General features: G+C 48.7%; 1 protein-coding gene across 1 annotated transcript in view; it reads left to right on the top strand.

The window, feature by feature from the left end:
- The window catches only part of RAPGEF1 (Rap guanine nucleotide exchange factor 1), a 112,595-nt gene extending 98,868 nt beyond the window's left edge, over positions 1-13,727 (top strand). The window contains exons 17-26 of the mRNA XM_059715626.1: positions 1,464-1,552; positions 3,085-3,173; positions 4,065-4,250; positions 5,327-5,411; positions 5,634-5,728; positions 6,560-6,638; positions 6,777-6,878; positions 7,296-7,393; positions 8,717-8,845; positions 9,532-13,727. Coding sequence (XP_059571609.1) covers positions 1,464-1,552; positions 3,085-3,173; positions 4,065-4,250; positions 5,327-5,411; positions 5,634-5,728; positions 6,560-6,638; positions 6,777-6,878; positions 7,296-7,393; positions 8,717-8,845; positions 9,532-9,682 — 1,103 coding nt within the window. The 3' untranslated portion in view covers positions 9,683-13,727. The remainder of the gene's footprint in view (positions 1-1,463; positions 1,553-3,084; positions 3,174-4,064; positions 4,251-5,326; positions 5,412-5,633; positions 5,729-6,559; positions 6,639-6,776; positions 6,879-7,295; positions 7,394-8,716; positions 8,846-9,531) is intronic.
- The last annotated feature ends 437 nt before the right edge of the window (positions 13,728-14,164 follow it).

The following is a 14,164-nucleotide window of genomic DNA, read 5'->3' as shown; positions in this document are numbered from 1 at the left end:
CCAGAGCAGACTCAGCTGTATTATCTCCCATTGCCTCTTGGGCAGAGGAGGACCCAGGATGAATACAGTGCCTTGCCCTAGGGAACAAGGCTCCTCATCTGTTTGGGTGTCAGTACCAGAGCAAAGTGGAATAAGGGATGAGAGGACTCTCATGGTCTTTTGGAGTGCAGTCTGCAGCCAGCTAAGTGCAGGCTTGCTGCACAGGGAGGATTATAGCCAAACAAGGTACACTGCTCACCTCTGATATATGTACCCATCTGCCCTGCTTTAGAGGTTCCATCTGATCATCTTTAACTAAAAGACAGTGGCTTTCCTCTGTTTTAGCAGCAGCTCTTTGGAGTTGTCTGTGTGAGACTTCTGCCAAGTGACACGCTGCCGACAGAAAAACCCGATTGTTGTACTTCATTCCCCCGGTCCAAACGTATTGAGGTTATTCACATGAACAGGTAACTGGGGCTGAAGTTTCTGTCTTGAGGCATAGCCTTCATTTGTGTAGTGTGGGCAGATGCTGTGGAAGTCTCCTCGCACAGCTCTGCTAATGCGCCTCAGCAATGACCTGCAGGAACCAGTCTTGTCCCCCGGACCAAAAACGGCTCTGCCAGCCTATGTCAGTTCTAACCTGAAACCTCTTTTTCCTGTCGCAGTCACTGTGAATCCAAAGACATTAGTGAGGCCAGTGTGGTGGTTTTGGCTGAGACCATCCAACTCATTTTGCCCATGTTTAAAGAAGGAAGGACTGTTCACTGGGCTCGCTGTCAAATCTCTTTCCCTCCCTGCTTCTTGCCCCTGCCAAATGAAAGGACATCACAGTCCACACTTTGCAGATCAGTTTCTCACCCTCGTTTCTGGATACCTTTCCTGACCGTTTTTCTTTTACCTGCTTTTCCAGCATCTCCAACAAACTTCAGCTTCCCTGTCCTGCTCCCAGGAGCATGGACAAAGCTGCTGTGGTGGTCCTTTGTGGCCAGTGCCCTTGGTGACCTGCCAGTGCATCCTAAGGATTAGTCTCTGACACCCTTTAGCCAGTGTTGGCAGTGACGGGAACTCCCTCTCTTGTTGGAAATAGTCCATCTTTCTGCATGCTGCACTTATAAGTAGTGAGTACAGTGCAGCTAGTAAGCAACTCTTTTCTTTAAAGTATCACCAGTCTGCCGAGCAGTGTTCGCAATCCTTGTTATTACAGACCCTTAAGACGGTAATTTAAAACCAGGCTCCCAGCATCACAGTTGGGAGTCAGAGCAGGCAGGTAGGGGGAATTGAATTGCTGTTAGGTGTTAAAATTCCCCTGCTGGTAAGAAATAAGAAAACAGTGTTCCCACAAAGCTGGGTATCAGTTTGCTTTTATAGAAATTTTCCTACTCGTTACCTATTTATTTCCCCTTGATAAGGATGCTGGGTTCACGACAGAGAATGCTCCCTTCTGAACCCAGAGTTGACTGAGGTGTTATTGTCTTTCCTTTCAGATCTGGTGCTGTACTGTGAAGCCTTTTTGACAACCTACAGGACATTCATTACCCCTGAAGAGCTCATCAAGAAGCTGCAGTACAGATATCCTTTCAAATGTGGGATGCTCCTGACCCCTCCTGAGTTGGGAGCAGTGTGCCTGACACTTCAAAGAGAAGGGTGGGGCAAGACTTAATCAGAGCCATGCTGGCAAGGCAGTGTGTCAGATAGTCACCCCTGTGGGTGGTATGCAGCCTGTTGTCTCCTTATTTAAAGCCTTATTTCTTCACCTCTGCCTTCCACAAGCCTGTGGTTATAAATCAAGACCAAGTGGTTTATCATTCACTGGAGCTGGGCTCAGAGTGAGGTTCTGATCCTAGCTCTGAGTCGCTGCATCATTTTGAGCTCATCAGTCACCATCTGTGCCTCGGCTCCCATCCTGTGGAATGTAACCACAACAATGACTTGCCCTCCTAGAGATGTTACGAGGGTTCGTTGGACCTCTGTAAGCAGCTCTAAGGAGGATTGCTCAGGCCTGTCACTATTTCTGCCACTCTCTCACTACCAAGAAGGGCAGAATGCAAGAGAATGTCCCCTTTGTGTTCTAGTTCCAAGATGTGAGGCTGATTCTGGGTATTGGGTCTATGGCCCTTTACCTACTAGAAGGTAGACCGGCAGTCATGTTTGCAGCCATGTCCACATGGTGTTCCCTGTTGAGCACTGAAGACTAGAATTCCCTTCCCTTGGCTCCTTTCCCACAGCTTCTGTCTTTGCCACCAGCTCCAAGCTGCGACACTTTTCAAGAGGCAGTGAAAAACGCCTTGCGGGTTTCCGTCTTGTAGCTGCACATCCAGGCAGCCTGTCGAGCTTCCTGGAGTTGCGGCTCATTGCTGCCATCTGCAGCAGAGACGATACTCTCTCTGCTCCTGCTGTGATTACTGTTAATTGGACACAGAAAACCTCTCCTTATGCTGTAGTCAGCAGTGAAAATACCCACTCTGGGGAAGTGCTGGGCATAGGTAGCCAGAGCTTGGAGTTCTGGGCTCCATATCTCTCCCTCTATCTGCTTTAAGTAGTTTATGTTTAGATCCTTGTCGCATCCTTGCATGTTGCAAGTCTTCTCGACCCACGCTGGCCCTCGAGGTATTTCCCCAGTAGTAATCACTACAGCCATTGTTCTTCAAGCTGCAAACTAGGAGGTCTCCAAACCACATCCGTTATCCTTAGCAACTGATGGAGTGAGTGCATGTTTAATGGAAGTGCTGCCTGCTGAGGGAATGAGACAAGGATCGGAACTTGAGAGCTGCTGTTACAAGCGAGACCAGATGCTGCAGTTAGCTGAAGGGCTGTGACAGTGCTAGCACCCTGACAGCTTATTTAATTGTCACCTTAGAGGTAACGGTTCCAGGGCACATCATCTCTGCCATCTATTACTGCATCCACAAGACCCTTTCTCATGTTTGCAGCCTGTATTACTCGGTACAGGGCCTTGTCAGTGTTTCTCTCTCAGAAATTGAACTCTGTCCTCAGTAGTGGCAGATCATAATGCTCCTTTGGGGACACGCATCAGGGCACGTGTCAAAGGTGCCCCCAATGGCCCTGGCTCTACTGAGTTTATTCTTTAACTCATGACTGACATATGAGAAATTCTGTCACTTCCCAGACACGTTTAAGAAGCGCGTCAGCAAGAACACATTCTTCGTGCTGGTGCGAGTGGTGGATGAGCTGTGGTGAGCATCCCTCTTGCTTTGTTTAGGGGTGGTTGAGGGAGGTAGCAGGAATAGAGCTGCGCCACTTCTACATGCCACATCATGTATACCAGATCTGTGGTGGGAGACCTGAAGTGGCCTTCCCCAGATCTGTGCTGGCCATGTGGCACCTTCACTGGGCCTTTAATGTGTCAAGGTGTTTTCTCAGTGTCTCTTTCTGACTTAAAAATAAGCAATAAAACAGGTATCTTTTAAAGGAGGAAGAGCTGACAAGAGGAGGAGTGTGTGACGGGTTCCGTTCTGCTTGTGGGCAAAGCTGTTGGATGCTGTACTGAGCTAATAGCCTTGTAGGCCAGAGTCCAAGGGAGAGATTTTTAAGAACACCTCTCATTGTACCTCTCTCTGCCTTAGCTGAGGGCTTATTTTGCTGCCCTGCAAGCATCCTAGGTTTGATGCTGACTCAGGACTTCGGTCCCTTGTGGGGAGACTGGGGCAGGGGAGAGAAAGGTGAGGTGAGGCAGGTTGTACATCATGAGAGGCCACTGAGCAATGCCCAGCAGGTGGGCTGTAGGAGCTCCAGTCTCCAAAAGGAGTCTGGTTCATATAGCAGTATCATGAGTGAAGGTGGACAACATGTCTAGCCTGCCAGTGAAAATATGTCAGAAACAGCTTCTCAGAGCTGTGAGTGTGGGGAAGCTTAGCATGCTGAATGGAAAAACCAAGCTATTATAAGGAGTGCATTTTGGGGGGCACAGCAGGTGTTGATCATGTTATTCTTAAACGTCAATGCAGATTTCTGATTTTTCCCATTGATGAAAGGTAGCAAGCATTTATTACAGCAGGTAAATAAGAGGACTGTTGTCTGCAATGCCCTGTGTCTGACCCACCCCCTGTGTTTCCCATCTTTCTCAGTTTAGTGGAGTTGACAGAAGAGATTCTGAAGCTGCTGATGGAACTGGTGTTCCGGTTAGTCTGCAACGGGGAGCTCAGCCTCGCTAGGGTGTTACGGAAAAATATTCTGGACAAGGTCGACCAGAAGAAAATGCTGAGATACGCCAACTCCATCAAACCCCTCGCGGCCCGAGGGGTGGCTGCCAGGTGAGACAGTGTTTGAGTCCCATTGCAGCCCTCTCTGAGGGGTGACTGTCCTTGTGCTGCACGTAGGACAGGGGAAAGTCAATGTCATGCTCTGAACAGGAGCAACAGGAGTGTTGCTCCTCATTTCAGCGCAGTGCCCATTCTTCACCTACCTGTGCCTGCCCATGCCATCATACATATGTACTCTTTCCATCCAGTCTTGGTTTCCTGGGCATGCATTGAATATGCCTCCCTACACTCAAAGATTGAGCCCCTGGTCAGGAGCTATGTGAACACTGCCTGTATGGCAGTGAAATAACCTGAGCCTTCAGTGAATGAAGAGGGATGTGTTTGTCCTTCTTCGGCTGTGCCAGGGGAGAGGGCACAAGTCAGAATTCTCAGACAGATGTATGGAAGGAGGCATGAGTGTGGCATATTGCAAGTTCTTGCAGCAAAGCCTAGGAGGCCAAAATGCAACAGGCCCATTGGCTGCCTCAGGCAGGGGGATGTTTTACACATCTGCCATGACCCAGGCAGGGACCTGTCATGTTGAATTTCAGGCCCTGTGGCATCATGTAAATGGTCTCCCAGCTCCAAATGCTGGAGAGCAAAATTTGTCCAGCTCTTTGTAGCTGAGGAGAGGAGCAAGCAGCATGTTCTTGGCTCTGTCTGAGGAGCAGGAGGGCTTGCATGCAGAATTTCCTGAGAGGACAGGGGTCCTGAGATTTTACAGCTGCAGGATAAAGGGAAGTGGAAAGGGTGTGGTAAATATGATGACATGGAAACCTGCTGTTGATAGGGAAGTCGTGCCACTGGCTGCGTGCACTCAGGAGAGTATGTGCTCCTCTCCTCTGCAGGGATGGTCTTTTTTAAAAAGTCTAGTCCATTTCCAGTGTGGAAATGTGGCTGTTTTTGGGGACACACTGATGTGCAGGTGGTTTAACACGGCGGAGGTCTGGTCACTCTCACACTTGATTTCTCTCTGTTTCATTGACTTCCTTGAGAGGGATGAAAGCTCACTAAAGTAAATGATATAAAGGATCCAAGGTGAATCAGGGTTTCATTAGTTGTTACCTTTCACTCGTTGTCTTCCACAGGCCAGGAACCCTGCATGATTTCCATAGTCACGAAATAGCTGAGCAGCTGACTCTCCTGGATGCCGAGCTCTTCTATAAAATAGAGGTACAGAGGAGGGATTGGGGCAGTGGGAGAGGGTCTAACAAAAGCTGTTTGCAAACTCTGGTTTTGTTTTCTGACAGCCCTTGCATGCATATACACTTGTCATCCTTGTAGAAGACAGCTGGGTTTGTGTCAGGGGAGAGCTGTAACTCAGGTGTGTGACACAGGAATCCACAAGGAGACATCTTGTAATGTGTGATGTGTTCCTTTCCTTTCCTTTCCCAGATCCCAGAAGTTTTGCTTTGGGCAAAAGAGCAAAATGAAGAGAAGAGTCCCAACCTGACACAGTTCACTGAGCACTTTAATAACATGTCCTACTGGTAAGGAGATTACAGTAATGGCACCTCTGTAACATTTCATCACTAGTGCCCCTAGAGTCCAAGAAAACTCTCTGTGAGGCAGTCTCCCTTGTGACTGTCTCAGTGGGTTTGTCTGGCCATAGCAAGATGTATCTTTTCTTACCCAGTTTTATTTCCTCCTTGAATGGGTCATGGACCACTCTGCAAACAACTCATGAATAGCAGGAACACAAACATTTGTGGAAACTGTTGCATCTCCCAGATTTATGGCTGATATCACAGAGACCCTTCAAGCACCACCTCATGTACCTGAGTACACACACATCCCTCTTGCATGGAACTGAGCTCTGTGTAGAAATGCAGGTGCTGTTCCATATAAACAGTCTGAAAACAGGCCTCTTGAGAGAACTGATCTGTCAGCTAATGCTGTGGCTTGTATGAAAATCCAAGCCATGGGGACCGGCATGGCTAAATCCATTAAGGAGTTAAGCACATCCAGAACATGGGTGATTCAGTGAAATTCTGCTGCTGCCAGTCCACTTCAACAGCAGCAAGGGAGACACCTGCCCAGTAACGTCCCCTGTGGCCAGTAGCCTTACTTTCTGCGGGACAGCAGTGCACCCTTGTAGGCAGCTCTCACATTAGGGAATTCTGGAAGGTCTGTGCATTAAAGCATTTGATTAAGCCGTGCAGAGAAGAAACATGACAGGGAAGCACCGGGCACTTCTCAGCATCATCGATCAGTGCTTGTTAGCTACCAGCTTTTCAGGAGAAGCAGCAGGAACCGTCAGATCATAACCCAGCCCGAGTGGTTTAATCCCTGTTACCATTTTGTTTCATTTTTCCTCCCAGGGTCCGTTCAATCATTATGCTCCAGGAGAAAGCGCAAGACAGAGAAAGGCTGCTCCTTAAATTTATCAAGATTATGAAGGTAACTGCTTGATGCGGGCTGTTTTCTGCATGTCATGCAGGATGGAAATAGCAGTGTGGGACATGGTTAGGTGTAGCACTGCTTGTTGCCAGAAAGCCTCACAACCCTTCGCTCATTGATGGTTCTCCCTCTTCTCAGCACTTAAGGAAGCTGAATAATTTTAACTCCTACCTGGCCATTCTTTCTGCACTGGATTCGGCACCCATCCGACGGCTGGAGTGGCAGAAGCAGACCTCAGAGGTGAGAAGCACAGGGGTTCTTGTGTTTGAGTGAAAGATGAATGCAGTTATGGTGTAATATTGTTCGTTAGGTTTTAGTAACTCAAACCTGAGTGCAGTCGATAAAGTGTAATGATAAAGTCTCTCTCATAAAAAGCTGTTAATTTGCATTTTCCTTCAGCATCCTACTTTGAAAATTGCATGCAGGCCAGTACTGTTACAGGCTAGGACCCTATCTGTCTATGCATGGTGAAGGCATGATAATGTTCAAAGTGCATGGGTTTCTGTCTGCCTAGCTAAGCACAGACCCTGGTAAATTCAGCCTTTTGGCAGAATTTGCTGCATCCCAGTTGGCTTTGGTCTCTGTGGATGGGATTTCCACACACCCGGGTGCAGAGAGGGTAGCAGCAGTACCAGCGTGTGCTTTGTGTTTCCCTAGGGCCTGGCTGAGTACTGCACACTGATTGACAGCTCTTCATCCTTCCGTGCCTACCGAGCAGCTCTGGCAGAGGTGGAGCCTCCCTGTATACCATACCTGTGAGTAGCAGCAGTTCAAGGTGTGCTTGACTTGAAGTACAGTCATATCTAGAAGTCCTGTAGTTGCTTTCAAACCTTGTGAGTGCTGGAAGTTGAAATCGTTAAGTCCTCATTCCCCTAATTGCTTTCCCAAATGCTTATCCCCCGAGGAGGATTCCTTCAAGTGCTTCTGTTCTTGGGTCCTGTGAGCTCTGGATTTCTGTTGGCACTGAGAAGCATGTGTGCTGATACTGGAGCAGCTCATCCCTTTGCCGGAAATGGCAGAATGCCCAGTCTTCCTGCACGTTCACAGAATAACTCGACCTGGGATTTCTCTAGCCTGATCCCTCAGTACAGTGTACTATAACCCACCACCCTTCAGGAAGTTCACACCCGGGGACACTGACACAGAGGTGAATCAGGGACAGCAGAGTAGAGATTGAGTTATCTTGTACCTTTGGTACAAGCCAGTCAACTAGAATCCCTTCCTAGAACTGTGAGTAGAAATAGAGAAGTTTCCCTCTGAGAAGTCTGAAGTTACTGGATTTTGACCCGCAGTGAATCATCAGTCAGAGCTGATTCAGAGCCGGCTGTGACACACCTGGCTCAGCAAACTGTAAGTGCTGGTAAACTAGGACTTTGCAAACATGCATCCTCACTGTCTATGCTCAAATGAAGTGTTCAAGGCCTTTCCCTTCACTGTAAACGTCCTGTAATCTAGATGTCAGATTCTCTCTGGGTCTGTTAGTAAAACTAAAATAAATCTGCCCTAGCACCAGTTCCCTATGTGCAAAGTTGATTAGATGAGGCAGCAGAAACACAGAATTAGCTACAGCTTCCCATCCATTCAGGACTGTCAGCAGGCAAGCCAGTGCAGAAGGGCAATGGAAATCATACAGATCTTGTGCCTCCCCTAGGGAGCTTTTGCCAGCCACGTTCTCAGAAGTAGAGCTCGTCCCCCCCATTGCACAACACTGCAGGGAAACTGAAGCTGCCATACCCTGTTCTTGCTGGGAATTATGTCAGTGGAAACTCCCCTGTGTCTTGTCCTCACTTTCAGCTGCAGGGAGATAAGTTTCCTCTGGTGCAGAACCCAGCCCCCCATGCCATTGATGTAAGTGCCGGTGCTTCCTCTCTAGGATGTCCCAAATGTGAACATGGCAACAAGAACTTTTGAGGTCTAGGAAAGGAATGGCTGTGTTTGGTTAAGAACCCTGGACCTAAACCTTGCTGCAGCACTGAGCAGTGGAAGGGGTTTATGGTTGTCTTTCAGTCCTTGTGACTAACCTGAAGCTCTTGACTTGTCTCCCTTTTCCCTGCCTGCTGTCCCCATCTCTCTTCCAGTGGTCTCATTCTCCAGGACCTGACTTTTGTTCATCTGGGGAACCCAGACTACATCGATGGCAAAGTGAACTTCTCCAAACGCTGGCAGCAGTTTAACATTCTGGACAGCATGAGGTGCTTCCAGCAAGTGTAAGTGCAGTTGGCTGTTTGTCTGTCTGAGGAGGGAGTCAAATCTGACTTGGGACTGTTAGCTCTGATACCCTAGGAGATGAGAGAGGGCACGGGGGGCACAGATCATACTCTGGTGCTGGAACAAAGAAGGAACCCAGTTAAGAAAGGAGTGGCGTGAAGTCAGGAGGGGACAGCGTAGAATGCCCAAATCCTGGAGACGGCAGAAAGCTGGGTCTGAAGTTGGATCCAGTCCCCGTCCCTTTTGGGTTCAGACGTAATCCTGGCAGCATGCACACCAAAGCATTTTCCATCCTTGTTTTTAAGCTTCCCATGAAACAAGGTGTCCACTGGTCCTTTTGTGAAGTTCAACTTATTCCTTCTCCAGCCTCATTTGTTGCTGGTGCTCCTTTCAGTCTTCATAGTTTTTCTCTTTCATGCTGTGTCCTGCCAGCGATTGCCATTATAAGTGGTCCATGCTAGTTGCCAGACTGGTGTTTTGTTCCCTTTTCAAAGATCAACGCTGCATTTGCCTCTCCTTGACCAGTGCATTGTTACCTTAAGCAGTCAACCCTGTTGTACAGATGGTAGAACTAGAACATTGAGCGTCTTCCAGAGCAGATAGTTAGGGTTTCGCCAAGGATGAGGGTGGCTCCCAGCATGTGGCAGTCATCACATTAACTGCAGTGTTCTCTCTGGTTTTTCAGACATTATGACATCAAAAGAAATGACGACATAGTCTCATTCTTCAACGATTTCAGTGACCATCTGGCCGAGGAGGCCTTGTGGGAACTGTCTCTGAAAATCAAGCCTCGGAATATAACAAGGCGAAAAACAGACAGGGAAGAGAAGACCTAGGAGGAGGAGAACGTGTGAGTGAGCACTGCTGCGCAGATGCACAGAGGGCAGCTCTGAGACCAGAGCAACAAACTTGTACCTGTTACTGGATGTCGCACTCTCCCTCCCAGTTGGCAGCAGCTGCTGGCTTTTCTGGGCCTGTGAAGGCTGGGGTCGCTCAACGGAAGAGCTGGGAATGTGTATGGATGCCATCTTTCGTTAGACAGCAGAAGCCCAGAGGCCCCAGAGCTCATTTCACTCTCCTTCTTCCACCCCTTGTCCCTCTGTGCCATGAATCAGCTTTAAACCGGGGAAGAGAGAGCCTGGGAAGGAGAATCTCTGTAAGCACGTTTTTCCAGCTCCAGTCTGCAAATGCAGGGAGGGGCAGCTCAGTGTCCGCCAGCCCCTTGTCTGCCAATCTCGATTCAGCAGCCGGCAAGAACCGGGAATGCTCCCTGCCTTCCCATCCAGCTCTCCTGTGCAGTGCCATCTCCAATCACGTTTTCCCTAGGGGCAGGGGCAGGTGAAGAGAGCCTCCCCCTCTGCCCCAGAGGAGTGCCAGTTTGAAAGAGCTCGCTTGTGTTTACAGGGGCTGGCAAATCTAAGTGCCCCAGATCTCCCTGGCCTTCCTGATGGAGGGAAGGCCACCTCCACAGACACAGCAGAGGCACTGAAGACATGGGGAAGGGGGCTGCTGTCTCCAGTCATGGCATGCCCCCCTCTTGAATCTCGTTATTTAAATGACAGTAATCCCTCCAATCCCTGGAAGCAATGACTAGCCAAGGTACTGTGGGTCACTGTCTTGTAGACGTGTATCTCTTAGCAATGGTACTGGCTATTGCACCGTAAATACTGTAGTATATGAGACTGGCCATTTGTATATACTAGTATTTAGGTTCCATTGGAGGTTTTTTCATGCATGTCTGAATGCCAGTGGGTTTAAAGGAAAAAAGAAAATGTGCAGAATGCCATGCATAAAATCCACAACTCGTGAATAATGTTCCACGTGCTGGTATAATGGAGGCCTGGGGCAGCTGTGTCTGGAACAGAGTGCACAGAAAGGCACCTAGACCCTGGCAGAAGGGCTAGCAGGTGTGTTCCCCGGAGTCCTTAATGCCGAGGTGGAAAGGAAAAGGCTTTAGCTCGACGCTAAGACTGATCATCCTTTCCCCCCAGCCTTGTTGTCGTCCCCCTCTTCATACCCCCTGGTGCTGCATTTTGTGATCTCGATAGTAGAAAAGCTGCAGGAGCTCATTGCAGTTGGCAAAGCCAAGTTGCCCAGCCTAGCCAAGTCCCAAATGACTGGGGCCCAGACATCCCCACATGTCATGGAAGGGGGAAGGGTCCACATTTACTTTCACATGCCACGTTAACCCCAGTCTGTTCCATGTGCCTTATTCAATCCCTTGGTCCCCTCTCCCCATCTTCACGCCTCTGGAGGATGTGTCCTTATCACCAATGCAGCTAGGCTTGACCAGTCAGACCCTCTCCCTTCCCATTCGTTTGTCCTCCATCAATTGTTTACAGTGTTGATCGTGTTTTCCGGTGTCTGTTGTAGATTTTAATTGGCCTGACAAGGCCCTGTTCTGGAACCACAGCGTGCGAGTCACTTGACAGTGATCATGTGTATTTTTGGGGGGGGAAGGGGGGTTGGGTTAGGGGGGGTTTTTTTGTTGTAGAGGATTTGAACAGAACCTTGCTGTCTTAGGGCTATAAATCCTAAGAGGTTTTACCTGGGAATTTTCCCCACAAGCATCCTTTAACTTATTTCTCACTAGCAGTTTGGTGTTTGCTACACCTGTCATTTGTCTAAGTCAGAGCTATAAGCACTTCCTTCTGCAAACCGATTGCAAAGTCTTTCCTGATCTATTAAGTGGCAGCTTTGAGTGACAATCTGCATGGCCCAAGATGGGACGACACCCCTCAGTATTCAGTTGAAGGGTAGTTTTTTGTTGTTTTTTTTTTTTAAACTGTGTATTTCCTTTTTGTTTTCAATGAATATATCTAAGCAGAAACAAGACTTGTCTGCACCCAGACTGGCACCATTTTCACTGAAGGAGCGTGTTGAAGCAACTCGAGTCAAATGCTGCAATATCCTGGTTGAGTGGGTTTTGTCAATGTAACTGTGAAAACCTTTCTTTTCTGACCAGCTCAAGTGAAATCGGAGTTTTTGCAAAGGGTGTTGCACCTCTTCAGCTAACCCTGGTTTTAGACTAGTTTAAGGTTAAACCAGTGTGTTGTTCTGTAGATACCATACAATGTCCCCCCCTTCTCTCCCCCGGCACCCTACCAGATGCAAGATTAATTTTTCAGGCTGGTTCTCATCGTGTCTTATAGTGTCCATGTCCAAAGGCCATTCAGAACAAGCGTGGCGAGTGAGCAGGGACGGACAGCGTGATTTATCCTTTGCGTGTGGCTGCATTTGATGTAAAGAGAATATAGAGGAGTAAGAGGCTAGCCAGGATTCATCTGTTGGACCTAGACAGCTCCTGAGGTGGAAAAAACTAGCAGAACAAGTATGGAAACTGTGCCCTTAACTTCAAAAGAAAAACAGTTAAAGAGCTCATTCTTAGGTAGCTAATCTGCTTATTTCAGCTGGAAGCCACGTACAGCAAAGTCTTTGCAATCGTTCAACGGTTCGACAACTTTGAAGCAGGAAGTGATTTTTTTTCTTTCTTTGTAAATAAGTTATTTAAAAAAAAAAAAAAGTCTGAAAAGGCAAATAGGACCTGCGTTTGGTGCAGACTCCTCTGCTGACTGGCTCCAAACACGCCACTTTATTTTTGCAGAGCAGAGCAGAGTGTAGGCAATTCATAGCAGTATTGTATGCGTGCGTGGCAGTGTCGCTCAAATTGTCCTTTCATTTCAAGAGTACGTTGGCTCAGCTCCTCACACGTGCACGTGCGTGTCGCGTTCCCTCTGGGGTGATGTCTGAGGCAGCTCTTGCTGAGAAGAGGTGACGGGGAATGAAAGGACCCAGCTGACCTCAGCAGGAACGCACCTTGTCCTAAAACCAGCCCCGCAGGTGCACGTGTCAGTGTTTTCCATTAGTTCCACCCTCCCAGCTACGTGTGCATTGTTTTCTACATCCTGCCTTGTCACCGAACGCCAGAGAAGAAGACCCTTTGGGAACTAGCCCAGAACAAATCACAGCTGCCCGTGTGCATTAAGCCAGCTCCCTGCAAAAGGCAAGCCCTCCCTGCCATTGCACAAGTGGGAATGTGGATTTCCTGGCTGCACCCTGGGAGATCCTTGCTTGAGCAGCTTTCTGCAAATAGTGACTGGGAAACTGATGGTTAGCAGCAGTCAGCAGGATCCCGTTACTTTCACGCTGCGTGGCATGAAGGCAAGGCCAGCTCTTGGGGGACGCCCATGGGTAAGCCTCAGCCTGCTTGCTTTTCCCTCAATTGTAGGTGCATGAAAGGACCTAGCCAGAACTGGGGTGACCCAGAGCCACAGTGCAGGCAAAGCTGGACAGAGAAGGGGCACGGGAATGTTCTCCCATGTACCGTAAGATCATGTATCAGTTCCCTGTCAGCAGCAGTCCAAGCGCTTCGTTGCATGTGGAGGGCTCACACCACGGCTCGCTGTGTTTGGCAAGCCCGATGCCTGAGCGGGATAGAAGACGGCGGTTCTCATGGTCGGTCCAGCCTCCTCTTGCAAGCAGAGACCTGAGGGCGACTTCCTTTTTCTGCAGTCGAGGGTTGCTACAGCGTTGACTGAATAGCAAAGCAGAGGCCGAATAAGGGCTGTCTCCAGCGTCTGTGTTTCTAGGATGACAGCAGCCATATTTGGAAAGGTGTAGGGATGAGTGCCAGACACGGGACGTCCCCCGTGTGACCTGAACCCGGCCGGCTCCACAGTCCCCAAGCCTCTCCTGCCATCCCCAGATGTTACAGTGTATATTTACCACTAACCCAGCCCCAATAGCGACATCTTCCTGCAAACATTTCAAATGTGTAACTTTTATATTTAAGAAGAAATAAACACAGATAAAGAACCCAGGCTAACGATCATGTTTACAGTGCATGCCGCAGTCTGTGGATTAAAGTGACAATCGATCCCACTTCTCCAGCTGGTGTGGCCTCGTGTTTTCTACGGTTTGCCTCTGCCTAGGTCTTGTTCTTGAGTTGGCTTTCGTCTCACATGCCTTCTAACCAAGACATTTTTTTTCCCTTTCCCCTTGCTCCCCAGCCTATGCCCATTCATTGCTACAGAACAGGGGTGTTTTCCAAGGAAGTACTGTTCATGAAATACCACTTACCTCTGCATCGTCGTAGTCACGTAGCATGGGTGTGTGTGTGTGTGTGTGTGTGTGTGTGTGTAGGGGCAGGGGAATTCTGTTCCCTTACACCCTGCGAAGGAGGGTGTGCGTGTGTCAGAATATCCAGTAAGTGTCATTGTGATGGACGCTGCGCCTGTGGATAATTGCTGGGAGAAACGGATGACTGGAAATGCAGTGCTCATGGGCTATTCTGGTCCTGGCTAAGGTTCAAAATTCCA

Source organism: Alligator mississippiensis, chromosome 12 (assembly GCF_030867095.1).
Source record: "Alligator mississippiensis isolate rAllMis1 chromosome 12, rAllMis1, whole genome shotgun sequence".
NCBI classification, from domain to species: domain Eukaryota; kingdom Metazoa; phylum Chordata; order Crocodylia; family Alligatoridae; genus Alligator; species Alligator mississippiensis.
The sequence above is the reverse complement of the archived record's forward strand: the minus strand, read 5'-3'. Positions and strand labels throughout refer to the sequence as shown.